Source organism: Micropterus salmoides, unplaced genomic scaffold (genome assembly GCF_014851395.1).
Source record: "Micropterus salmoides isolate LMB-PRFRI ecotype aquatic unplaced genomic scaffold, ASM1485139v1 Ms_hic_scaffold_3, whole genome shotgun sequence".
Lineage (NCBI taxonomy): Eukaryota > Metazoa > Chordata > Actinopteri > Centrarchiformes > Centrarchidae > Micropterus > Micropterus salmoides.
The window spans coordinates 39797402-39824845 of NW_024042261.1; the positions used below are offsets into that span (position 1 = coordinate 39797402).

The 27444-nt window shown below is 41.7% G+C and overlaps 1 protein-coding gene across 8 annotated transcripts in view; it reads left to right on the plus strand.

Annotated features, from left to right (window-relative positions):
- LOC119882727 (latent-transforming growth factor beta-binding protein 4-like) overlaps positions 1 to 13260 on the plus strand; it is a 101649-nt gene extending 88389 nt beyond the window's left edge. For all 8 annotated transcript variants that reach the window (XM_038692937.1, XM_038692934.1, XM_038692938.1 and 5 more), the window contains 7 exons: positions 854 to 994; positions 1095 to 1247; positions 3821 to 3925; positions 4083 to 4266; positions 6327 to 6604; positions 8082 to 8234; positions 9859 to 13260. In XM_038692937.1, the coding sequence (XP_038548865.1) occupies positions 854 to 994; positions 1095 to 1247; positions 3821 to 3925; positions 4083 to 4266; positions 6327 to 6604; positions 8082 to 8234; positions 9859 to 10001 (1157 nt within the window). In that variant the 3' untranslated portion in view covers positions 10002 to 13260. The remainder of the gene's footprint in view (positions 1 to 853; positions 995 to 1094; positions 1248 to 3820; positions 3926 to 4082; positions 4267 to 6326; positions 6605 to 8081; positions 8235 to 9858) is intronic.
- The last annotated feature ends 14184 nt before the right edge of the window (positions 13261 to 27444 follow it).

The window sequence follows — 27444 nt, forward strand, 5'->3', positions numbered from 1 at the left end:
AGAGAATAAATCGTCCTTCTCCTTTCAGCCTCTCTGCGTAGCTGCTGTAACTATTACAAGATGCTGCAGGAACAGCGTTTGACCAGATCTTAGAAAAATACAGCTGAAATAGATCTGTCATGGCACCGAATCACTTCCTCTTAAGTGCGCCTACAAATCAGAAGCGCAAGAATGTTTTTTGCAGCAATGCTTTGTTGAGTTTGAGAGCTTTTACTTTGCTGCGATCAAATGTTTCCTTTTTTGTGGCTATCAAAGTAATCAGGCCGCGGGTCTAGCAGCGACAGGACAGCAATACAAGAAATGTCTTTCTGTATGCAGTATGTTACTGTAGTACAGGGGTCTGCAAATAAGTCTGGCATCGGGCCAAAGTTTTTAAAAGTCATTAGATGGCGTGCCGGAACATTTACTGTGTACCTCGCTCAGTAGTGCACAGGACTCTTGTTGAAGGGTTGTTGATGCTAGAATTATTTTTCTCCCTTTTCAATAAATTGATTTTGAAGAGATCAACGTACATGCTCACAATAAAGCATGTACAGGAGTGTATGCCTCCCGGCGATTGGTGCACATCAACCTATGGACGCTTATTTAATTTCCCCAGTATCCCCAGGCGGAGGAAATTCCTGTGTTTCTCATTCAGGGGAATCTGATCTTACGTTTTCTGACGGCTTTTTCAGAGATGCCAGAAACGAGCCAGATATTATTGCTGGCGGGGCGCCTTTGGTCCGTAGGCCGCCTATTGCCAGCCATTGCTGTAGTACATACTGCTCCTGTAGTAGGCGGTTTTGATAAACAACATTATTAACACAGTATTGAAGCTGTACAGTAACTGTTTCTTTCTCCACCTGTATGTCAGATGTTGACGAGTGTGAGGAGGAGCGCTGTGTTGGAGGAGTTTGCGTCAACACGGTGGGATCATATTACTGCAGCTGTCCTCCGACCCTGGTCCTCGACGACACACAACGTAACTGTGTCAACTCCTCCCACCTCACTGTAGGTAAGACACATGCCGTCCTCCTCCCTCCCTCCCTCCTCTCACCCTTTGCTCTTCTTTGTGCTAAGCTAACTCCCTCCCTCCTTGTTGATTCGCCCCGCAGATGAGAACCTGTCCATCTGCTGGCAGCACGTCACGGCGGACCTGATGTGTCAGAGTCCTCTGGTGGGACCTCAGTTCACCTTCGTGGACTGCTGCTGTCTGTACGGGGAGGGCTGGGGGATGCAGTGCGCCCTCTGTCCCTCCAACGACTCCGGTAAATACCTCCCAGGAAACAGGCATCTGCCGCCAAACAAACACTTAGAGAGGCGATTAAAGACGTGCTATCACCAGAGCAACTAAACCCTGTCAGTAACATCTGCAGCTTCCACTCTGATCTAATGTGAGATGTTGTGTTTATAGCTTGTTTTATCCAAGTGGGTTTACAAGTAATATTTAATGGGTAATTTCTGTATTTTTACACCTGGTTAAGCGTAAAACTAAGTAACATAGAAGACAGAAGAAAATCAGTATAAGACCTTTTTTGTCTGGATAATTTTTGCAGGATCATTTTTGTATTTTTTAAACCTGTTTCCACATGTTTGTGTTGAAATTACTTGTAGGTACAAAATGCCGTCGGCAAAAAGTGCTTCTTGTTGCCAGCAACAGACTCAAGGTGCGTTCACACTGAAAGCGAATCCAGCGTTTTGGGCGGCTTGATTACACACAAAGTTGATGCAAATTCCTGCGAATTCGCTCCGGGCGGCATGAAAGAGGAATTTGTCGCAACATTCGCTGGTTCGTGCGAGTTCAAGTTTTTCAACTTGGGTGAAAAATTTGCTTGCCGCGATGTTGCGAAAGCCTATCAGCGGTGAGATTGTCTAAACGTCACCGGCGGCTTTGGAGCATTGTTTGGAGAGGACCAGGCGAGCGGTGTAATGACAATCCGCTGATTGACGGAGAGCTGCTAAAGAACGGGGAAGTGCACGGGGAGCAGCGCCGCAGCTTTCGGACAAATAAACCCCCGTAGTCTGTCTGGATTCTGCTCTGACTGCTACGCCGTTTACCCGCAGGAGGAGCTCAGAGTTAACTGCTTTTATTAAATTAGCTTTTTACTTTAGTTTTTGGGATTACAGCTTGATTTATCTTCACTGGAGCTTCTCAGCAGCTTCCATGCACATCCAGTTCCACTGTTGTTGTTAGTGTCGGTCGGCACCCAGAGCTCTGCTGGACTACGACTTCATATTTATATAAAAACCGGACAAAACTGGACATTACTTGGAGAAAAGAAAGCGAGGAGGTTGAACTACCTGGTGAGTTCAAAATGTGTGAAAATATGTGTCTGTAACTTTATTCCGACTGTCATTGTACTTTACTGTGAACAGGTTAGCAAAGCATAGCCCTGATCGATCCAAACATTTTAAAAGTTGTTGTCCTGCTGACAGACCTGACAAAGCATGAAACATATGTTTAACAAATCGGCATAATATTATAGTTATTTCGGCATCAGTTTGATCCATTTATTGCAATTAAATCACAGCAAAATGTTTACTTTCGGTACATCTACCTGTAGTATTCACGGGTTGTGTTTATTTGCTTATCACGTTGTGTGTGTGAACACTCAAAATGTCCAACGGTCAAACTCACGCTACTAAAGGAGGCGAATATTAACTTTGCTTTCAGTGTGAACACACCTTCAGACTGTTAGACCAGGTGTCTGACAACATCATGGAAAGGATCCCTACGAGGGACTCCCAGTGCTCTGAAAACTCATTAGAGGCGAGCTGTTGCAGGAAGACGACAGTGGAAACGAGGGAGAGGAGTTTGTTGTGTATGTAGAGGAGCTGCTAGTAAGACTTTATTTCCTAACACAACAAACTCCAACTCTGACTCTCGTTTCATGATTTTTGTTGATGTTGTATAGAACTAAGCGGCACGACCGAGACACAGCAGCAACATCAGAAGGACAGCTCGTCATCAGTCATGACTCCCAAGTTTCTCACCACCCTGGCTGGAGTGATGGTTGAGGAGCCAGTTTGTAGTTTGATGTTATGGTGGATCAGTTGAAGGTGGCGAGACTTCAATCAAACCATGCAAATATGTCCGAGACAGTGTGTGATCTGTGCCGAGACAGCGGGGTCGTCTGTTGGGAAGGATAGGTATAGTTGTGTGTCGTCTGCATATCGTATGAGAAGCCATGAAAGCGAATGATCGGCCCCAGTGAGGTGGTGTAATGAGAAGAGAAGGGGCCCTAGCACCGAGCCTTGGGGCATCCCTGTGGAGAGGCACTGAGAGGAAGACAGTTGTCCTTAAATTCAAATCCAGATTTGAATCACAGGAGAGCTTTGCCCGAGATGCCCCTTGCTGAGAGTACGGATAGCAAGATCCTGTGATTGTATGGCAGCTGCTTTAGCTTTAGCTGACCTTAGGGCTTCTGTCGAGGACAATTGAGTCGTTTCAGTTGTGGCCGGTCCTAAAATCAGACTGATACGGATCTGGGAGGTTATTGCACGAGGGGAATTCTGACACCTGTTTGAAGACCGTTCGGTAGCTTTGGATAGAAATGGTAGAACTGAAACTGGCCGATAGTTCTCAACTTGAGTAAGGTTGAAGGAGGACTTTATGAGTAGGGTTAAACGGTTAGGAAAGTTTCCGAAGACAGAAATATTAATCCACACAAGTGATTGTTGGCACAATAGGAGATATGGTTTGGAGGAGCTCGGTAGGAATCGAGTATGCGATCTCTCTGTGGAAACCAGAGTTCTGCTTCAGTTAGAGGATTAAAAGAAAAAAGCTCCATATTTCTGTTTTACAGATTTAGAGGATTAACTGACTTCTGTCTTTCTACAGAGGACTATGGCAGCCTGTGCAGTTCCTTTCTTCCTCCGTTTGCTGAGAGTTTTCCGGACTCGACTGGACCAGAACCAGGACTGAGACCAGGATTTGGACGAGGCTGTGAGTGGTTTTATTGAATGCTCCTCGATTAGTTATTACCGTATGAGTTTTTATTTATGATAAATTCTTTAATTAATTTTTTCACATAATTAACTCCTATCCTCTCCTGTTTCCTCCTCTCCTTTCCTCTCCTCTCTTGTCTCTCCTACCCCTACAGCTCCTCCATACCTCCCTCCCTACAGCCCGGACTCCTTCCCTCCCGCTGTGGTTCCCAGCAGAGACTTCAGTGTTCCTGACTATGACGATTACTCTCCAGCAGGGGGCAGCAGGTCCGGCTTCAGAGGCAGGACGCCGTCCACCTTCAGCCTGCCGGACGGAGGTTTCCGCCGCCCTGAGTTTAGGTGAGGACACGTTACACTATTTAAACCTGCGCTTTACATCGCTGCTGAACATTTTACCAGTTTTTCCTTTCTTCCAACAGAAGAGTAAACGTATAGTTTTTTTAATGTCTTGTTATGTGTATGGCTGCGACTAACGATTATTTTCATTATCAACTAAAGTTAATAATTCTTTTTCTTTAAGTGTCGTAAATAGTGAAAGTCAACACATTCAAGCAGCTTATTTTTTGTCTGACCAACAGTCCGAAATATAAATATATCACAGTCTACTTTAAGGCGAAACAGCACAGCCAAATGGGCTTTTTCTAAACTTTACTTTACAATCTAAATGTATACACGCCTTTTTGAAAATCATAGCAGCTGTGGGTCTTTACTCTGCCGGTGTTTCTGGACTCTGCTGTGTTGGCTGTAGGTCTGCGTGTCTGTTGAGGGTTCCTTGAGCTGACTGGCCGGCCGGCTCGTTAGCTCCCCCCGCTGACGGTTGCTGAGCGTCACCACTCCAATATTCGACATCTACACAGTTGATTTCTCGTCTCAAACCTTCTTAGAAGTGGATTTAGTGATGAAATAACTTAGGAAAATAGTACAAAATGTTTTGTTGTCGGCCCCTCTCAGCTTCTTTCAGCCCCTCGCTTGAATGCCGAAAGCAGTGCTGGGATATCTCTGCCGTCAAGTTCAGACAAGTTACCAACAGATGCATCCTGGGTAAAATGGGCGTGTCAAGAACACTTCCAGGAATTTTTAACCATTCTTCCCAAAATGCAAACTTGTGTATTGGGACAAAACTTGGGCCACAAAAGATGACGTTTCACAAGAACACAGATTGAGAAAAGCCCAAGATGTATCACTCCATAGCTAAAACGAAGCCTTCACACACAGGGTTAAAAGAGGAGCTGCAGCAATGTGCAGTATGACAAACAATATAACCATGTAAACCTGTTCTGGTACAACCTCTAAATAAGGGTTGGGAAATGAGCATAATACCACCTCTTTAATGCTCAAAATTTCCTGGGGGAGACATATGTGCTATCTCGACATTGAGTAAATTTTTGTTTAAGGATCTCTTCGTCTCGTTCTTGTGAAACTAAATATCGCATATTGTGAAGTTCCGCGAGCTACGTGTCTCTTCACACCCTTAATCTGAGGGCCTGTGTCGCCACCAACACAAAGTGACGCCCTTGTATTTAAAAAATAATTGTTTCCCATGAAATGCCAATTAAAGTTCTAAGCATTATAGGGCCGTAATGTAGCCTTGTTCTTCTGTTGACAAATGTTGGGTTGATGTTCACAGCTTTGTAATATTAAAGAGCATAAAGGAGAGATCCTGTGTACGTTCTCATTATAATAAGGATTTGTGTTGAGCTGAGCAGATATGAGGCGTAACTTGTTATTTGGCAGTTATTGTGCATCGCAGGTGATATTACGCAGTGAAAGTAATGTAACTAGTTACTTTCAGCAGTCAGTAATCTAGTAAAAAAAAAGTAACTAGTAATGTGTAATATATTACCTTTTTTGAGTAACTACCCCAACACTATTTTTTAAAACTCTGTAAATGTCTCACTATATGAACTCAGAAACAGTGTGTAAAAATATGATCATCTAAAAGTACTTGGTTTACAGGAAACATGTCATTTTGAGAAAACGGTTGTTAAAGATTAGCTAATGTACAGAAACTTTACTTTTTGTCACATGAACACATCTCTTATAGATGTCTGATATATGGACCTGCTAACATTGTGCTCTAGAAAACAAACTTTCAAATTATATTTTATGTTTCAATATGGAGTGTTTAAAAAGGCAAGTAGAACCTTTGGAAAATGCCAGCAAAGATGAAATTTACGTAACAGACTTGGTATAAAATAGACAAATAATACTGTTTATACACAGTATATTATTCAAGCTCATTTTGCACGTTTTATGAAAGTATGGTAATTATAGTGAGAATAGTAGAAAATTGACAGATTTAAGCAAAATCATCGTTTTGGACTGTGGTGTCTCGCCTTAATTGCTATTATAGGAGACTAGTTTTTGTATTTGTTAACAGCTGTCTGTCTGTCTCTCAGCACTGGTTACTACTCTGAAGGAGACTTCGGCCCCCCGGATGGTTCCCAGCCCAGGACTCCGTCCATCCACTTCCATCCGGACCCCCGGGCCGAGAGGGCGTTCGGGGCGCGTCCTCCTCCTCCGTCTCGGGCTGAGGGTGCTCCTCTCAGCCTGGCCCCGCTGCCCGGAGCTCCCTACCAGGAGCAGGAAGAGCAGGAAGAGGAGGAGCCGGCGTGGAGGCCGGGCCCTCCCTTCACCGAGAGGAGCCGAGGAGGAGCGCCGAGGAGGGTGTATGAGAGTGAGTAGTAACACTTGATTTTCCAATAATTTCAAATAAAGTTTCCTAAAAAATTTTAAAATTTGGCTCAAATTTGTGAGAAAATGGGTAATTAGCTGAACTAAGTTTGTGTTCTCGTGTATGTTTTTGTAATTTCACAATTATTTTGCAAAACTTTATTTCCAGAACATCTTCATTTAATTTATAATTACATATCTGTTCATTTAAAACAGGCTTAAAAAACAAAACGTACTTACTGAAAAATGAGCAGCCGACTCCTGATAAGCTTTTTCAGCGGCGCTGGTTAATAATAAACTGCCATTTCAGGGTTGGATCTTTTTGTTTGTGTTTCATTTTGGATATTAACATAACAGCACGGCCGCGCTGCAGGTCTGTGAAGCCGGACCTTGTGTCGTTTAAGTCAGCAGCTCACTAAAAGGCTAACGGAAGAACGAGGGAGAGAGGCGTTCTCTCCACAGCTGGAAGTGCTGCCATCAGGCCGAACTTAGCTGTGTCGCACTCAGAGGTGCAAAGAACACGGTCTTCCATTGTAAACGTTGCGCGACCAGCAAAAAGCTTTCAACCGCGAACAATTTTGTATTGAAGCATCTGCTAAGAAACGTGAAACTTGGCCTGTAGAGAGAAACTCCGGCTGCTGACGTTGCTGCCAGTGAAGCCTCCACTCGGCTGGACGGAGCGGCGTTAATCAGTGTGTTGTGTTTTGTAAAAGCACTGAATACTTCTCTTTAAATACATGTGCAAAACAGTAACGTTACTTTAAAAGTCGAGACGCTTGCTTGATTTTTTTAAATGTCAGTGGCGTTAAAAATGTAATGCTTCGTAAAAATCCTCCTCATTGTTGCTGTTATGAGGACGCGATCAGTTTAAAAAGTCAGGAGGGCCCTGCTTTGTTTTTTATTAGTTTTAAACAGCCTGTCTGATGCAGCATCCTCTGAGAGGCTGCAGTGTTTCAGTCCGGCTGCTTGTTGCCTCCTCAGGTTCATTATTGTTCCAGTAAAGTGGATTCATTTCTAAAACGCGCTGCTGAACAGGTTTCCTGTCACTTTTAAGGACGGGGTGCGGTGGTGGAAAGTAATTGGAACAGAACGAGTAACTTCACTATTTACTAAGTAAATAACTTTTATAATCTTTATATCAACATGTAAATAATGGTTTAACTATAATGTAGTTATAAGCAGATATACATGTTTATCCACCACAGACATCAGATTAAAAAGACCATCTGTACAGCGTTTACTAGCTTACAGCTGGCTCAATTACCGTCCTTGCTCCCTCCGATATCGCTTGCTGTTGGTTGATAAAGCGCTGAATGGTTAAGGCAGTTTTGACTACTGTTGACCTCTTTTAAAATTTTAGTTTGAATGTCTTTTTTTTTAACAGTCTCCTATGTTGCGTTTGTGTTTTATGTAAAGCACTTTGAATTGCTTTGTTGCTGAAATGTGCTATACAAATAAACTTGCCTTCTATTGTCTTTCAGGGCGTTATGAGTCCTACGCCGGCCTGAGTGCAGCAGAGGATTGTGGGATACTGCACGGCTGTGAGAACGGCAGGTGTATTCGTGTTGCCGAGGGTTACACCTGTGACTGTTACCAAGGATACGAACTGGACATGACCTCCATGACGTGTATAGGTACGCAGAGACTGCCGCTCTGACTTCTCACAGGTAGGATCTGGATCGGCCCGGCTCTTGGGAAATCACACAGCACCTTACCTGAAAATATGAACACGAGTTTTACTTACATCTAGAGCAAAACCCAGAAGATCCGGTTTAACTTCCCCTATGTGTGACCTCTCGCTTACAGGTCAACAGTGTCCTCACATATTTATATCAACTCCTCTGATTAGGGATGTCACGAGAACCGAGACTTTGGTACAATTTGATACCAAAAGTCTGAAAACATGCTGGTACGGGTTTTTTTGTCCTGGAAATTCGTCTTAAAAACTCCCTCTTTAAATGTTGATATGCACGCACAACAACAGCGCATGTTTCCCTCCTGACTGAAGCGTGCCGCCGTCCCGCACAGCAAGTTAACCAGGAGCAGTCATGATACCAAGGTAGTTTGTTGTTTTTTTAACATCTTTTAAATAAAATAACTTTTTCAATATCCTTTTAAATGAAATAGTCACATTTAAATTACACTGCACGTGCATTTACATAGCAGTAATTTAAATGTGACCATTTCATTAAAAAAAGATCTTGAAAATGTTATTTAAAAGAAGTTAAAAACAACGTCCTCCCTTGTTTTGTTTTATTCAGTGTGAGTTTGTATTTATAAAAAAAATTTGGTATTTAGAAAGTATTTTTCCAAAAATGTTTCTTGAAAAAAGGTGGGGGGTCGTCTTATATTCAGACTAATCAGAATCAGAAGGAGCTTTAACACATACGAGGAATTTGTTTTGGGGATAAGGTGCTTAGTGTTACCGTTGTTTTTGTTTGAGACAGCTGACTATGTTAAATGTGATGTTTGCCAAGGCTAAACGCTAAAGGCTACCGTGTTTAGGCGCAATCTAAACATAGCTCGTAGTAGTAGACTGCCGTCCTTACCGTTCAGTCTGCCATGATGTCGTTACAGTTGTTGAGCTATATCTGATCATTTTTAAAGGAGAATATGTTGAAGTACATGGGATTTATTATTTTTTGGTTGTTTACTTGGTATCGAATTTAGTATCGAGAATCATGGAATTTCAGTGGTAGTGATATCGACTACTAAATTTGTGGTATCATGACCCTAACCCTAACCCTAATCTAGGGCTGCAACTAACTAATTATTTTCATTTTCAACTAATCTGCAGATTATTTTCATGGTTTAGTCTATGAAATGTCACGAGATGACATTTTCATTTTATAGCTCTAGCATAAATATAGCAACGATATGACCCCATTGTATGTGACAGAAAGATTATGCTAACGTTAACATTTCAAGCTACCAAGCAGTAACTAGTGTTTAGTTGTTAAAGTAAATAAATTAAAAGTAATATTGGCTGCTTTAATTACAATCCCTCTCTTCATTTTATAGCTCGAGCCTAAATGTCAAGAGATCACATTTTTCCAGAGCCCAAAAGTGACGTCTTCAAATTTCTTCTTTAGTCCGACAGTCCAAAACCCAAAGAAGCAAATGTTTCATATTTTTGCTTTAAAAAATGGCTGAAACGATTAATCAATTATCAAAATTAAAATAGTACATTTGTTTACAGTCACTTTACTAATCTAAAACTAATCGTTGCAACAACAACTTTGTTTTATCTGTTTGCAGATATAAACGAGTGTGAGGATGGAGTCAGCGTGGACTTCCCGTGCGTGAACGCTCGCTGCGTGAACACAGACGGCTCGTTCCGCTGCGTCTGCAGGAGAGGATACGTCATGTCCCGCAGACCAAACTACTGTGTGGCTGCGTAGACCGGACCGGTCTGGACTGGGCTCGATTTACACCAGTATAAACTGGTCTAGACAATCTACTAGACTACAATAGATTAGACTAGACTTGGGCTTTACTACAGGGCCATATCTCATAAACTCAACGCCCTTTTTTAACGCCATACTCTCTATGACGGCTGATTTCTGTATTTATATGTCGTGGGGAGAATGTAGGTTGGGGGGGCAGGGTGTCGCAGCGTCACAGATCTTAACAAATGTTTTTGGTTGTAGTGGACAGAATTACTGGATTTTCTCTGGAGAAGAAAAATAACTACAGAATGGGAACAGGATTAACGGATAGTATAATAAAGTGACGGTAAACATAATTTACTAGCTCAAAAATTAAATATGAATTTTCCTATTTTTTGTGTGAGGACTAAGTGTGAATAGTTCTCTATTACTCAAGAGGATTAAACAGTTTTTGATCGTATTTTTATTACACATAATGTTAAATGTACCTTTAGTGATTTATCAGTCATCGTTTGGGAGGACCCATTGTGCTGATAAGTTTGTATTTTGCTTGGAAAGTAGAAGCTAGCAGGCTAGGCTAGATAGCTAGTTAGCCCTTCTTGCTTACGTTAGCTCTGACTGTTACCTTTACCTGTCTCACACTCAGTGCTGTGTTCATCCAGAAAGGGTAAGATAGCATTAGCCATCCCTCGTTAACGGGTCCAGTTGTGCTGACGATCTATAACCGTGATCTATACAGCTTACAACGTTGCTAATCCCAACGTCAAAATAAAATTCACACCAGCTGGAAAACACTCACGTAGGAGGCGCTGTCACAAAAAATATTGAAAAATATTAACTTAACTTAATTTATGTTAAGTTAAACTTTGCCTGCTTTCCTACAACAAGTAACTGAGTAAGTTAACACTAAATTGACTTTTTTAAGTTAGTAAATTATTTGTTCAGCCACTTAAGTACAACCTCACTTGGTTTTGGTCCCGATTTATTGTGTTCATTGTCTCAGCAATTCTTTGCTTTAAGATTCCAGAAAAGAAAGGATCAGGAGTTAAGTGTTTACGTTCAATGTGGGGATTAAAACCTCACACAAAGGTATGTTAAAATGTGCAGTGTAAGTTAAAACAGTACAAATATAAAATCCACATGATTTCTGCCCAGTCTAAACCAGTCTAACCCTGTTTAGCCCAGTGTTTAAACCAGGCTAACCTCCAGGCTTGCTCTAATTAGCCTCGTAGTGCAAACCAGGCCGGCCTTCACTGTGCCAAAGTTCATCAACCACAACTCTTGTTTGGACGTTTAATGTATTGAAAAGTCTGCTAGGTTATTTTCAGTGGTAGAAAAGTGCTTTGAGACGTGTGAAGTTGTGCAGTAGAAGAAGAAACAGTAATGTGTGTTTGTTATATTAGGAAACTAAACAGACTTCACCGGGTGACACCTGCAGAGAAACACTCAGCTCAGATCAGGTGAAAAACAATAACTTTACATTTGAACTTGCTAAAAAACAGAGGGAACGACATTAACATCACCTTATACTGTAGATCTTTGTCTAACTGACGCCCAGGTGTGTAAACTGTATTTGTATGATTTTTAGAATGCATTACATTCATAATCTACAGCATAATATATAAAACACCACGTTCACTATCACCACAAATCACCAATCTGTTTAATAAAGCAAAGATTTAAAGGGCGTCATCTGGAGACGTAAACAAAGAAGAAAACGTCGTCTGACTTTTGTTAATGAATGAATTACATGAAGTAAAACAATTAAAAGTAATGTTGGCTGCTTTAATTACAATCCCACTCTTCATTTTATAGCTCGAGCCTAAATTTACCAAACATATCTGACCCCATTGCACGCTACAGAAAAGTTATGCTAACGTTACTATTTTAAGCAACCTAGCAGTAACTAGTGTTGCTCATGTAGAAACTACAGTTTGTTCTGATGTTGTTGAAATAATTTCCAACACACTCCATGTGCATTGGTAATGATCCATCCCCTAGCTAGGAACTAGCTAAGGTTAGTGTTCTTACCTGCTGTTAATATGCTGGGTTAGCTAATAGCTGGCTTAATTGGAGGAGCATTGTTCTACTTGAAAAATTATTTGTGCTGCAGCCATTGAAATACAAAGGACATGACTCATGAATCCCAAGTTGATCCATTTAAGTTTAATTACAATTTAGTTACAATTTTATATTCTGGCTTAGTTTTTTTTAGCTTGTTAGCTCAATGGCTAATAAACAGGCTGGAAAGTGTTAGCTTGTGCGTGGAAAGTAAAAGAGTTTAAGGAGCTTCGTCTTGCTTAGTTACAGCTATTTAGTTTTTCACTTGACATATGAAGGTGGTGTAAATCTCCACACTGCCCAGATGTAATTCTGTTGGATAAAATAAAAATGATCTTGATTAAATTTTAAATTAATTTAATATTACAAGAGTCAAATTTAAAGATAATTAATATGGAAAATATTAGAAACCCAATCATAGGTAAGAAAATCATATCTAATGGAGCCACCGGTTGCCCTGTTCTGTTTTCCCATTTTAATCTTTTCTTTAAACAATCTGCTCAGTCTGGCAGGCTGGCTCTAAATACTACTATACCCATGATCCTCTGCAGCCATTGCCAGAGGTGTGAATCAGAGATGTGACGTTAGTGAAGTCAGAACGCTTTATCCTGAAATTTGTGAACAAAAGGTGATTCCAAAATTCAAAAATAAATAATTTTTTTTATTTACACTGCAGGTTGTTATGTATGCACTGTGACGGACTTACAGATACCATAAAAGTTTTAAAATCAACACTGCCTGTGTGAACGATTAATTAAAAACACTTTGATTGATTTTCACTATACCAAAAACAATGAATGTGCGAGATCATTCTGGCGATATTCAAATCCCGTGTTCAGACTCAGACCAGCAGTGAAAGTATACTAAGAAAGCCCGTTCTCATTACCAGGTTCACGTCCTTCAGCATCTGGTACCGACGCACATGGCAGCGTTTAGCCTCATAGTTCAACACTAAAAGAAAGCCTAGTATAAATAACACGTATGTCTGAGTAAGGAGGAGGTTGGGGCGGACGGGCGGCGCCGAAACCGGACTTTCACCGAGGAGCCGGTGTTCGTTTCCCGTGTAAAACAAAAAGTCAACATTGATTGTTAAGTCACGTAAGTAATGTAGTTATTGTAACCCAAAACCATGAAGTGGTCACATACAGACCAAGCGGAAGCTTCCAGTCAGCGATCTGATGCAAACGCGGAAGTCCCTTAAACCTGCATTCTATCTAACGGCCAGCAGGGGGCGACTCTTCTGGTCTCAAAAAGAAGTCCGGCTACAATGAAATAAAATGTTTCTACTTGTCAGCTGATTTATTCCCTCAGTAAACACTTTCCTGATGAGTTTATGGTCTCAGTCACTAGTTTCAAGTCTTCTTCAACACAGCATGATGTTCATTTAGTAAATTATGGTCCCATTTAGAGGAACAGAGACCAGGAAGCAGGGGAGGCTTTAGGGCGGGGCTACAAGCTGACTGACAAGTCGCTACCATGGCGACCTGTCAATCAAGCTAGAGCCGACTCGTATCCTCGGCACTGTGTAAATTTAACCAGCGCTGTTGAAAAAGCTTATCAGGAGTCGGCTGTTCACTTTCTCTGGTGAGAACATTTAGTTTTAAGACTGTTGTTCGCTGGACAAACTTATCAGCCTGTTAAGATGACAGTTAACGTGAATTACAGATGCACCTAACAAAATCAAAGTTTTATTTTGAAAGTTTAAACCGGACGTTGCATATTTATTATTGTTAACTCGACCACGGAGACAAAAACGAAGCTAAAGGGGTCCTTAGGGCGTTAAAAAGTGACGCTAAGGGGTCTCGGCAGAGCGTCCATTTGTGGCGACCTGGGATGAGTACGGGTTGACTAACAAGCAGTCTGATGTCTCTTCTTCCTCTGAGCCTTAGAGCTCCATTGTTGTCCAGAAACCATTAAACTCATCAGTGAGCCTCGCCGTTGCACTCCACATGTTCCTTCATCTCCATGAACACACACACCGTCCCGCTGCCCCAAATACTCACTAGAGCGCCACATGTGGATTCATCCGCCGCTGAAAATAGTCCCCAACAAAGACACTAGTTTGTTTAAAAACTACAGTGAGCATCTGGTTTAGACATGAAATTATTTATCTGTGAGGTGTTTTTAAAGCTTTATGTCTTCAGGAGGAACCAATGAGCTCGAAGCCGAGACCCACAGGAGAACCGTACACGCGTAGCTGGTCTGGATCTGAACATGGGATTTGTTGAATTAGTCGACTTTTGATTATTACATTTGGTTTATTACCTTCTGATGACTTTTAAATATGAAATGTGTTGATGAATTTTTGACATGTCTGTACTTTTTTAAAATATTTGTTGGCACACTCAAGCTTCTTTTTCAGAACATAAACTCAAACTTCAATGCAGCTTCCGCTACCGAAGCTGCATTCAGTATTCATATTGTGTGTGTGTGTGTGTGTGTGTGTGTGTGTGTGTGTATATAACAATTCATTCTTCCACAATAATCCTTCTTGCTACCAAATGAATGAAGCTGTCACGGCCTGTAAGAGAGATGTTTATTGTGTTTTTTATTAACTTTCTGATGTAGTTAACATGCTGGACTTTGCTCCTCAGCAGCTAAAGTTAGATGTATAACATGCACTGTATCTGCCGCAGACCAGCCTTTTGTGTTCACACAGCATATTTTGTAAGTTGCGGTCTCTGGTATTTTTAAATTGTTCATTTTTATGGTTAATGGTTCACGTTTTTTATTGTTTGTATGACAAGAAATGAAAATATATTTGCACACACCTTGGCTGTTGTTTATCTGTTGTTGTCGTCGTGTCTGCAGGACGGTTGCTGGTTCAAAACCTAACTCCAGCTGCTAAAGTCTAGTCATGGAAGAAGTGGTTACTGTCGGTCTGCAGGGAGCAAAGGTATAGATTGTAAACTAGTTGACTCCTTTTTAAAACAACTAGGGATCAAGATTACTGGATCAAGAGTCCTGTAATATTGAACATCTGCTGATGAGTCTTTTTCTTCCCATTAAGATCTTTACTGGCACAAATTAAACAATCACAACATATATATATATAAAACATATTGAAGCTGCAAGCAGCCTTGGACAGCGACCGTTATAGACATAAACATACAGTTGACAGTAATACATTAGAAAATAGTAGTTAAAATTGATAATTTACTAAATTTACTTTTTCGTACATCTGGACATGATACATCTGCCACAAAAAAATTGTTAATTTCGATAAAACATGTCTGAATGTGTATCTGACACACCTTCTGAAGCTCCTGGTTCTGATTACTGATCTGAAGTGAATAAACGTTTAACGGGGTGACTCCAGAAACTTTACGTGAGATCAGCTGATGGTTTAATTAGAGAAGACTTCTGTCGACGTTGTGGCTTCAGAGAACTTTTAATGTTTGCGTTTGATAAAATATGTTTCCAATCATAGGTGTCATTTACTCTGGGGAAGCTGGGGACATGTCCCCATCACTTGAATTGAAAGCATTTGTTAAAAATGTTCTGAAAAATAGCTTGCACCAAGAGATTTTAATACTTTAAAAAAGGTTTATTTGCACAATAAAATAAAAAATGCAACGTAATTTAAATATAGAAGAAACAAATGTGCATTGTCCAAAAAAGCAACGTAAGTTAAGAAAAACAAGCAGCTGGTTACATATTTCTATATTTATGAATTGCCACCTGCCAGCTGAATTGTCTGTTTCCCTTTAAATAAATACAGACATTTCCACCATAAAGCAGGAGCAGAAAATGTCTCCTGGAAATTAAGTGTTAAACTCTCCAATGTTCTCCAATATTTTAGCATTTCATATTTTTTTTAAATAGTGTTAAAAATCTTCTCATCATGTTCTCGTGATCCAAATGTATCATCACACCCCGAGTCTGGGCCCTAATGTCGGTCAACATAAAGTGACAGCCGTGTTTCCAATAGACCTTTTTTCACAGCCAAGTCAGAGAAAAAGAACAGCTGACGTTCATTTCTTCTTCCCACAGCAGGCGTGATGAATCCTTGCCTCACTGTAGTTAGAACAGATTTGGGCATTTCCCAGGACTTCTCGCCAAAATCTGCTCTGGTTTAACGGAGAAAAAACTGTGGGAATTTGTGTAAGTGTCCTAAAGGACTATTGTGTGTACTGAAACACCCGACACCTTCCCCAAACCTTAATAAAGTTAGCAAACCGCTAGATAAAGTCTGGCTTGGAGGTATTTCCTTTCTAATTAGATGTCTTCCCATCAATAATCAGTTTAATGAACTGTTTTCTTCTCCTAACATCGGTTTGTTTACACTGACCCACTCTGCACTAGCACCTTGCTAACCAGCTAGCTTTGTGTACAGAGTGTTGTTGTTGTTGTTGAGTCACTTCAGGTGATTCTCGCGTGCTGATCACCTGAAATCCTCCACCTGGCTCCATAACCTTAATGCCTGCGCTGTTTATGTAGATCCAGGCCTCTAAGCCGCTTTATATTATAGGCCAATCCCTCCACGCACACGTTCTCCCTCGGCAGCATTAACGGGATTACAGAGGTTCACCCAGTACTCAGGCTGAAACTGTGAGCCAGCGGAATATCAGCTTTCACTTTCACAGAACGGCCAGCGCCGTTTATAGACACACACACACACTGATTAAAAACTTAAAGCTCATCGATTCCCTGAGGAGGGAGAATAAATATACAAACTGAGCTGCCAAACTCTGACCTGTTTGTATCTGAAACAATCCGTTAAAACAAAGTAGGACAGACGCATGCAGTCTAATGTGCACATGTATGTAACTCTTTATGTAACCCGGGTCCACCAATGCGTCCTTTTTTTCTGACGCCAGTGTCTTTTTTTGTCAATTCCTTCCACTAGGAGCGCCGCGTTTTTAAAAGCTGGTAAAAAACACTAGCAGCGTGACGAGGCGCTGAGCGTTTTTTTTTTTTCCGGTCGCCGAGAGTTGAAAAATGTTCAACTTTGGGAAAAACGCTGCGCTCGTCAATGTCACTTTTTACCCAGCCGTCCAATCACTGTGCAGGAGGGGGGACAAATACCACACCGTAGCAACGGTTACTATCTCGGAACCGGGCTTCGTCCTCTTGGACCAAACGGTGGTACTCGCCAAGATGTTTCCTCGCCCACAAAATCATAAACCCACAAATGGCGAGTCCGTCCTCCCTCTGTACCTGCTTCAGCCTCCTCTTCATGCAGAGCGAGGACTCTGCTCTGTGTTGACATTTTTACATCCAGTAAAGTTCGGTAGAACTACTTGCAACCACGGATGGAGGAGGAAGTTTCTGATCTCACCGGGTAGTTCAACCTCCTCGCTTTCTTTTCTCCAAATAATGTCCAGTTTTGTCCAGTTTTCGGCCCCTGCAGACTATTTTGGAGATTTTCTGACCCAGTCGTCCAGCCATCACAATTTCGCACATGTCAAAGTCGCTCAGATCGTTACACAAGCCCATTTTTCCTGCTTCTAACGCGTCCACTATGAGGACACCTGTTCACCTGCTGCCTGATGGATCCACACGCTGGTAATCGGTGTTCTTCACCTCACCGGTCGGTGGTCATAATGTTATGGCCGATTGGTGTATACAGTGTAAATCAAGTCCTGCATTCAAACTATTTTCTCAAAGTACAAAAGAATTGGCATCATATTCTTAAAGTACTGTGGTGGCAATTGAACAACCAAAATTTTGAATTTGAAAACATTTCCGTCGCGTGCTCGTACAAAAGAGGAGGTTAGAAAACACCTACAAACGGCAGGTGCTCTGAATGCAAAGCAAAAAATAAAAACACCATACGGCAGGACAAAACCTGCACAGACGCACACGTACGGTTCCTACTTTCCTCCAGCCGTTCACCTGTGTGGGATTACCTACCTGTGGCTTCAGGTGCACCAGGTGAAGAAGCAACAGCAGTAATTACACAGCTTAAGACACACAACACACATACCAAAAGTAAAAGTACTAAACATGCAGAATAACTCATTTCAGAATTATTTAATATAAATGATTTGATTATATTAATGTGTTCATCACTTTAATCCGTTTAATTACTTTATATACTGCAGTAATATATCAACATTTATCAGGTGACTTTTGTATCTAAATCTGCAAAGTAGCTAAAGCTGTCAGATAATTGTAGCAATATTTCCCTCTGACATGGACTGAAGTATAACTTTAAAGTATTATAAAATGGAAATACAATACCTCAAAACTGTACTTAAATACTGTACAGTACTTGAGTAGATGTACTTATACATACACCTCTGTGCGTGTGTATAGATGTTTGCCGTGTGCATTGTTGGACTTTAGTAGATGGTTAAAATTGAGAGACGCTATTAGCTACTATCAAATCCACCTTCTCCCTGAAGGCTCAGAAGGTTTTTCCACGTTAACGAGTGAGTGAAATGTTGGCGACCACAAAGCCCTTCCATAAAAATGCCTGAGCAAAGATCCACTGATGATGTTCGAGATCCAGTTTCAATCTGGATTAATAATTCTCTACTAGTAAAACTCATCAGTCGTGTTTTGTGAGCTCTTTGTGCCACCAGAGAGGATAAAACGCGTCAGGTTCAGGAAATGTTTGTTAAACTGAAGCGTGAAGTGGACGAGTCTAATCAAAATGCTCGTAGCTGACGACGGCGAGCGGGCCTCTCAGGAAGGAGGTGATGAGATGTGCAGGCACGTGAGTTACACCAGAAGACGTTCAACATATTTTCCTGTTTCATTAACAGAGAGAAAGAGTTGTTGTTAGCTGCTGTCGCTCTGTTTAGACAGAAAAAACCAACAACTAACAGCAGAGAGGCTGAAAGTGAGGCTGCTTTCGACCTGCAGAGAGAGTCGAGTTGCTGTGAGGTGAAGGCGGCGCCGACCCGGAGCAGCGGTGACCCAGATCTGATCGAGGTGAGTGGGTCAGCTGTGTGGACGCCGTCAGGCTCTCAGAGGGATTTCACCGTGTGAATCCAGATTTACTCCGTTTATCTCTGGATATTTATACTCAGATTATCTCTCTGCACTCGAGGATCATTTCACCGCTCTGCTGAGGAAATGAAATGAAAGGATGTCATGATCTGCTGGAGGACCAGCATGAATGTCGAGACAAACCACTGATCTGCAGCACTTTATGTCAGTTTTTGATATAAACTGATTACTGGCTGTAATAAACAAACAGGAAGTAGAGGTTAAAAACCGGAAACAAAACCAGTCGCATGGACCTAAAGACCGTGAATCTGAGAAATGTGAAGAGAGGTTTTAAGAATTGGGTTTAAAATGGGGAAGCTCCAATGAAAACACGAACTGTCTACACCAACACGGGTATTTTCATAACCGTGGCCTCGCGACGTCAGATTGTGCGCCACTACCTGCTTTGTTTACAATTTTATTAGGCTCTGATTGGCCAACGTGGCTTTACGGCTAGGGCCATATCGCTGCCAGCCAGTTTGGCGTGCTCTTCATAGCGTGTGTTTGCGTTTTCATGGGGACGGAGATTTTTTTAAACAAAGGAGGAAAAACTCCAGTTATAAACAAATCAGAAGTGGAAAAGATCAGATTCGTGTGACTTGGCCTGTTCACATGGTCAGAAAAGATCAGATCTGAGTCACATGTGGGTGACTCAGATCTGATTGGCCTGCAGTCTGAGCGTAGCCTAAAATATTGACAATATTCTATTTCTCTGCATCTTTATCATCTTGGATCGTGCAGAAACAGATGATTGATGATGACAGATGATTTCCTTTCCTCATCAGAGAGGCTGCCCGTCCTGTCGGTGTGTCGGGAAATTAAAATAATTAATAAAGTTATGCTGCTGTATTTCTCAACGGGGAGAAGATTCATCCTATTTCACCCGGCCGCCATTGATCAGAATGTTCAGTTTTTATGACAAATATCCAACCGATCTGCGGATATAACTGCCGTCTGCACATCACTAGAACCCACCTCTGCAGCACATCTTACTATCTGAATAATGCAGCCATTAAACAGCAGTGGAAGTAACTCAAAGGTAGTGTGAAGCATCACAATTCAGAGGCAGTAATATTGTAATATAACAAATTCAAATCAAATGACCGTAACTAGTCATCTATGCTGTATTAGATTTTGGAAGTAACTTGCCCGACACTGGTTATGGGAATATCTGGGAAGACCACCTCAAGTTAGGTCAAACTTTAATGGAACACAGCTAATGGGGTAAATACCCAGAGGAAGCAGTGAGAGTTAATGAATAATGCGACCAAGACAAGAGAGTAGATAGAACAGGAAATGCATGTTAGGGGGTTAGCTTTACTGATCAAAACAAACGTCACACTCATGCATGAGCACGCGAGAGGCCTGCAGCACTTTGCACATTTAGCAACAGACATTTGTGAAACTGGATGTGAAACTGGATGTGAAACGGCGTTCACAAGTCACTTTGGGAAGCAGCTCCCTGAAGCACACTGCTCCACGGGGCAGACAGACAGGCCCAGTTATGCAGCGCTTATGAAACAGCAGATGTAGGTGAGACTGATCTGAGCTGCCTGTCTGAGGGTGAGATTAGGACGCCGGGTTAGTGTGTGTGGTTCTCACGTCTTGGTGTGTCAGGAAGTGCTGCTTCAGCATCCTCACACACACACGTTTGTTCCTCTATCCCTGTGGGGACATCTCATTGACATAAACATAATGCAACTAACTGACCTTAAACCCTTAATTTAACCTTAACCATCTCAACTACAGGCCTGACCTTTAACCCTTAATTAAACCTTAACCATCACAACTACAGGCCTGACCTTTAACCCTTAATTTAACCTTAACCATCACAACTACAAGCCTGACCTTTAACCCTTAATTTAACCTTAACCATCACAACTACAAGCCTGACCTTTAACCCTTAATTTAACCTTAACCATCACAACTACAGGCCTGACCTTAAACCCTTAATTTAACCTTAACCATCTCAACTACAGGCCTGACCTTAAACCCTTAATTTAACCTTAACCATCTCAACTACAGGCCTGACCTTAAACCCTTAATTTAACCTTAACCATCACCACTACAGGTCGTTTAAATCACTGTTTTTTTGATACTGAATGCAACGCTCAGTAAATACCTTTATCCAGTTTTAAGCTTTTGATATCATCAGCTCTCCCACAAACCAGCTGTGTTTACCCTCCAGACTAAAAATGCATTTACGCCTGCACTAAAATGACACAAGAGCACAGAGCTTTTAATGTTGCTGCTGTGATCAATACGGTTACTACAAATCGAATAGATACAGAACAGCGTTATTAGGACTTTACTTACTTAGGATCTGGTCCCACAAAACTCTCTTTTTCAAAACTGAAACACCATCAAATAAACACTTTACTAGTGGTTCTCAACCTGAGGGTTGAGATCCCTCCAAGGGCCTCCAATGGGAGGGGTTGCTGGACCCTACTTCTTCTGGTCTGTTAACATATATCTATCAGCTAATGAAAACTAAAGACGTACTAACGTAGAAGAAATACTTAGTAGAGATAATAAATGATAGCGTTTAACGGTTCCTTCCCCAAAATGATTTTAACTTAGTCTTTTGTCCTCACTTTGTACGGATCAGTCATGTAAAGCAGAAACACGATGCTACTGTAGTTTTGTAGCCATGCAAAGAAATCTCTGCTGTGGTTCTTCACCATCGCTGTTCTTCGTTCGTCTTTAGCTGAATCTTCTGCAGCTGCACAGTAGACAGTCTGCTTCCTGTCTACGTAGGGCTGGACAATAAAACAATACCAATAATTATTGCAATTTATTTTCTTCAATAACAATGTAACAATTGTTCAATTAATGTTTGATATTATTCACTTGAATGAATCATACACGAATTAGGACTTGTTCAAAAACGGACTGAAAAAAGCTTTTACTTAATTTCACTCGTGCATATTTGTTGATAAAGTTTTATCATAATAGTTTTGAATGTTCTACCTCACTTTGTGAAGTGATCCACTGTTTGGCCTCACGTGTTCTGACCATAAAGAAAAGTTTAAATCAGGTTTCTTCAACTTTCACTTGTACTGTTATACAAGCTGCACGCTCACTACTTTACACTGTTATACAAGATACAAGCTGTACGCTCACTACTTTACACTGTTATACAAGCTGTACGCTCACTACTTTACACTGTTATACAAGCTGCACGCTCACTACTTTACACTGTTATACAAGATACAAGCTCACTACTTTACACTGTTATACAAGATACAAGCTGTACGCTCACTACTTTACACTGTTATACAAGCTGCACGCTCACTACTTTACACTGTTATACAAGCTGTACGCTCACTACTTTACACTGTTATACAAGATACAAGCTGTACGCTCACTACTTTACACTGTTATACAAGCTGTACGCTCACTGCTTTACACTGTTATACAAGCTGCACACTCACTACTTTACGCTGTTATACAAGCTGTACGCTCACTACTTTACACTGTTCTACAAGCTGCACGCTCACTACTTTACGCTGTTATACAAGCTGCACGCTCACTACTTTACACTGTTATACAAGCTGTACACTCACTACTTTACGCTGTTATACAAGCTGTACGCTCACTACTTTACACTGTTATACAAGATACAAGCTGTATGCTCACTACTTTACACTGTTCTACAAGCTGCACGCTCACTACTTTACACTGTTATACAAGCTGTACGCTCACTACTTTACACTGTTCTACAAGCTGCACGCTCACTACTTTACACTGTTATACAAGATACAAGCTGTACGCTCACTACTTTACACTGTTATACAAGCTGTACGCTCACTACTTTACACTGTTCTACAAGCTGCACGCTCACTACTTTACACTGTTATACAAGCTGTACGCTCGCTACTTTACGCTGTTATACAAGCTGCACGCTCACTACTTTACACTGTTATACAAGCTGCACGCTCGCTACTTTACGCTGTTACACAGGCTGCACGCTCACTACTTTACACTGTTATACAAGCTGTACGCTCACTACTTTACGCTGTTCTACAAGCTGCACGCTCGCTACTTTACACGGTTCTACAAGCTGCACGCTCGCTACTTTACACGGTTCTACAAGCTGCACGCTCGCTACTTTACACGGTTATACAAGCTGGACGCTCGCTACTTTACACTGTTACACAGGCTGCACGCTCGCTACTTTACACTGTTCTACAAGCTGCACGCTCGCTACTTTACACGGTTATACAAGCTGCACGCTCGCTACTTTACACTGTTATACAAGCTGCACGCTCGCTACTTTACACGGTTATACAAGATACAAGCTGTACGCTCACTACTTTACACTGTTATACAAGCTGTACGCTCACTACTTTACACTGTTCTACAAGCTGCACGCTCACTACTTTACACTGTTATACAAGCTGTACGCTCACTACTTTACGCTGTTATACAAGCTGTACGCTCACTACTTTACGCTGTTATACAAGCTGCACGCTCACTACTTTACGCTGTATACAAGCTGTACGCTCACTACTTTACACTGTTCTACAAGCTGCACGCTCACTACTTTACGCTGTTATACAAGCTGCACGCTCACTACTTTACGCTGTTATACAAGCTGTACACTCACTACTTTACACTGTATACAAGCTGTACACTCACTACTTTACGCTGTTATACAAGCTGTACGCTCACTACTTTACACTGTTATACAAGATACAAGCTGTACGCTCACTACTTTACACTGTTCTACAAGCTGCACGCTCACTACTTTACACTGTTATACAAGCTGCACGCTCACTACTTTACACGGTTCTACAAGCTGCACGCTCGCTACTTTACACGGTTATACAAGATACAAGCTGTACGCTCACTACTTTACACTGTTCTACAAGCTGCACGCTCACTACTTTACACTGTTATACAAGCTGTACGCTCACTACTTTACGCTGTTATACAAGCTGTACGCTCACTACTTTACGCTGTTATACAAGCTGCACGCTCACTACTTTACGCTGTTATACAAGCTGTACGCTCACTACTTTACACTGTTCTACAAGCTGCACGCTCACTACTTTACGCTGTTATACAAGCTGCACGCTCACTACTTTACGCTGTTATACAAGCTGTACACTCACTACTTTACACTGTAATACAAGCTGTACACTCACTACTTTACGCTGTTATACAAGCTGTACGCTCACTACTTTACACTGTTATACAAGATACAAGCTGTACGCTCACTACTTTACACTGTTCTACAAGCTGCACGCTCACTACTTTACACTGTTATACAAGCTGTACGCTCACTACTTTACACTGTTCTACAAGCTGCACGCTCACTACTTTACACTGTTATACAAGATACAAGCTGTACGCTCACTACTTTACACTGTTATACAAGCTGTACGCTCACTACTTTACACTGTTCTACAAGCTGCACGCTCACTACTTTACACTGTTATACAAGCTGTACGCTCACTACTTTACACTGTTCTACAAGCTGTACGCTCACTACTTTACACTGTTATACAAGCTGTACGCTCACTACTTTACACTGTTCTACAAGCTGCACGCTCACTACTTTACACTGTTATACAAGATACAAGCTGTACGCTCACTACTTTACACTGTTATACAAGCTGTACGCTCACTACTTTACACTGTTATACAAGCTGTACGCTCGCTACTTTACGCTGTTATACAAGCTGCACGCTCGCTACTTTACGCTGTTATACAAGCTGCACGCTCACTACTTTACACTGTTATACAAGCTGCACGCTCGCTACTTTACGCTGTTCTACAAGCTGCACGCTCGCTACTTTACACGGTTCTACAAGCTGCACGCTCGCTACTTTACACGGTTATACAAGCTGCACGCTCGCTACTTTACACTGTTATACAAGCTGCACGCTCGCTACTTTACACGGTTATACAAGCTGGACGCTCGCTACTTTACACTGTTATACAAGCTGTACGCTCACTACTTTACACTGTTCTACAAGCTGCACGCTCACTACTTTACACTGTTATACAAGCTGTACGCTCACTACTTTACACTGTTCTACAAGCTGTACGCTCACTACTTTACACTGTTATACAAGCTGTACGCTCACTACTTTACACTGTTATACAAGCTGCACGCTCACTACTTTACACTGTTATACAAGATACAAGCTGTACGCTCACTACTTTACACTGTTATACAAGCTGTACGCTCACTACTTTACACTGTTCTACAAGCTGCACGCTCACTACTTTACACTGTTATACAAGCTGTACGCTCACTACTTTACGCTGTTCTACAAGCTGCACGCTCGCTACTTTACACGTTATACAAGCTGCACGCTCGCTACTTTACACGGTTATACAAGCTGGACGCTCGCTACTTTACACTGTTACACAGGCTGCACGCTCGCTACTTTACACTGTTCTACAAGCTGCACGCTCGCTACTTTACACGGTTCTACAAGCTGCACGCTCGCTACTTTACACGGTTCTACAAGCTGCACGCTCGCTACTTTACACGGTTATACAAGCTGGACGCTCGCTACTTTACACTGTTCTACAAGCTGCACGCTCGCTACTTTACACTGTTACACAGGCTGCACGCTCACTACTTTACACTGTTACACAGGCTGCACGCTCGCTACTTTACACGGTTACACAAGCTGCACGCTCACTACTTTACACTGTTACACAGGCTGCACGCTCGCTACTTTACACGGTTATACAAGCTGGACGCTCGCTACTTTACACTGTTCTACAAGCTGCACGCTCACTACTTTACACTGTTATACAAGCTGCACGCTCACTACTTTACACTGTTCTACAAGCTGCACGCTCACTACTTTACACTGTTATACAAGCTGCACGCTCGCTACTTTACACGGTTCTACAAGCTGCACGCTCGCTACTTTACACGGTTATACAAGCTGCACGCTCGCTACTTTACACTGTTACACAGGCTGCACGCTCGCTACTTTACACTGTTATACAAGCTGCACGCTCACTACTTTACACTGTTATACAAGCTGCACGCTCACTACTTTACACTGTTATACAAGCTGCACGCTCACTACTTTACACTGTTCTACAAGCTGCACGCTCACTACTTTACACTGGAGCAAAGTGTCTTTCTTCAGTGTCGTCACATGAAAAGATAGAATCCGATATTTACAAACATGTGAGGGGTGGACTCACTTCGTGAGATGCTGTATCTGGGAGATAAATACTAAACCCCTTTTTATTTGAATGTAGTGAAGTGTACACAAGTGTAGTGAAGTGGTTAAAAGTTCCCCAGAGACAACACAGAGGGCCTTTGTGTTATTCTGTTCAACTTGCATCAAACACTTCAAAACACTTAGATGAAGTTATGAATCATTCATTTTCTGCTAGAAGATCAGTTTTAGGCTGGAGTTCTGCTTTATTATCATAATAAGGAGGCTGTCAGTCACTTTGAACTGTCTTGTTTTGTGTTTATTGATGTAAAATGCTTTGGTTGACCTCAGCAGAGCGGCGCTTCAGGCTGCCGTGGCCTACATCTGTCACTGTCCAAATCAATAGAGATGACAGAAGAAGAAGTCGTCAATCCCCTGTACAGACGGATGATGCTGCGCACTGATTGGCTGATCCTCCAGGCCCCTCCCCCATGCCTCGCCTCCTGTGGGATGACAGGAGAGACACATAAATAACACTGCGGACACCTCCGAGTACCAGATGTCTGTCTGTACGAGGTTTCCACAGTCATCTGTTCGTCTCTCCCTCCTCTCTGCAGGAAACCGGAGTTCATTATTTCCTGCGTTGGTGTTGGTCCTTAAAGGTACCATCAGAAAGCCTTTTTCACTGGCTGAAAGCTGAGCGTGTGAACGCACCACGGAGGACAGAAGCAGGTGTTTTTGCACTTTTTTTAGGTGGATTTGGGGGGCGGTGAAGCTGCAGGTCTGACGTTTGCGGTTCAGGCTGTTGGAACTGATCTGGGATCAGGTTCAGGATGGAGCTGAAGGACTTCTGTCTGACAGACCGCTATCCCTTCATCAGTCCACAGCGGTGAGAAACAGCTCGCTCATTATTTATTTCAAGTATTTCTTCTGTGATGTTCAACTTGTTTCAAACACTTCAAAGCACTTTTAGATAAAGTTAGAAAGAGAAACATAACTTCTGCCACTGTAACAGCAGCACCAGGAGTACTTTTACTGCTACAAGGTGTAGATAAGTAGTACTTTTTATACGATGCTGGAAGTCTGAGGGTGATGCTTATAGCAATATTTAGGAGTTTAAATAAAACAGATATGTCAGCTGTTGATTTGGTTTTTTAATAGAAGCAACTATTTTGGTCATTTAAAGGATCATTATCTAAGATGTGAATAAAACTTCCCAGGAAAATAACTTTAATACCAGCTTTAAACAACAACAACAACAACACAGGTGAACTATAAAGTCTGAACTATAAATCATTAAATTCACTGATGTCTTG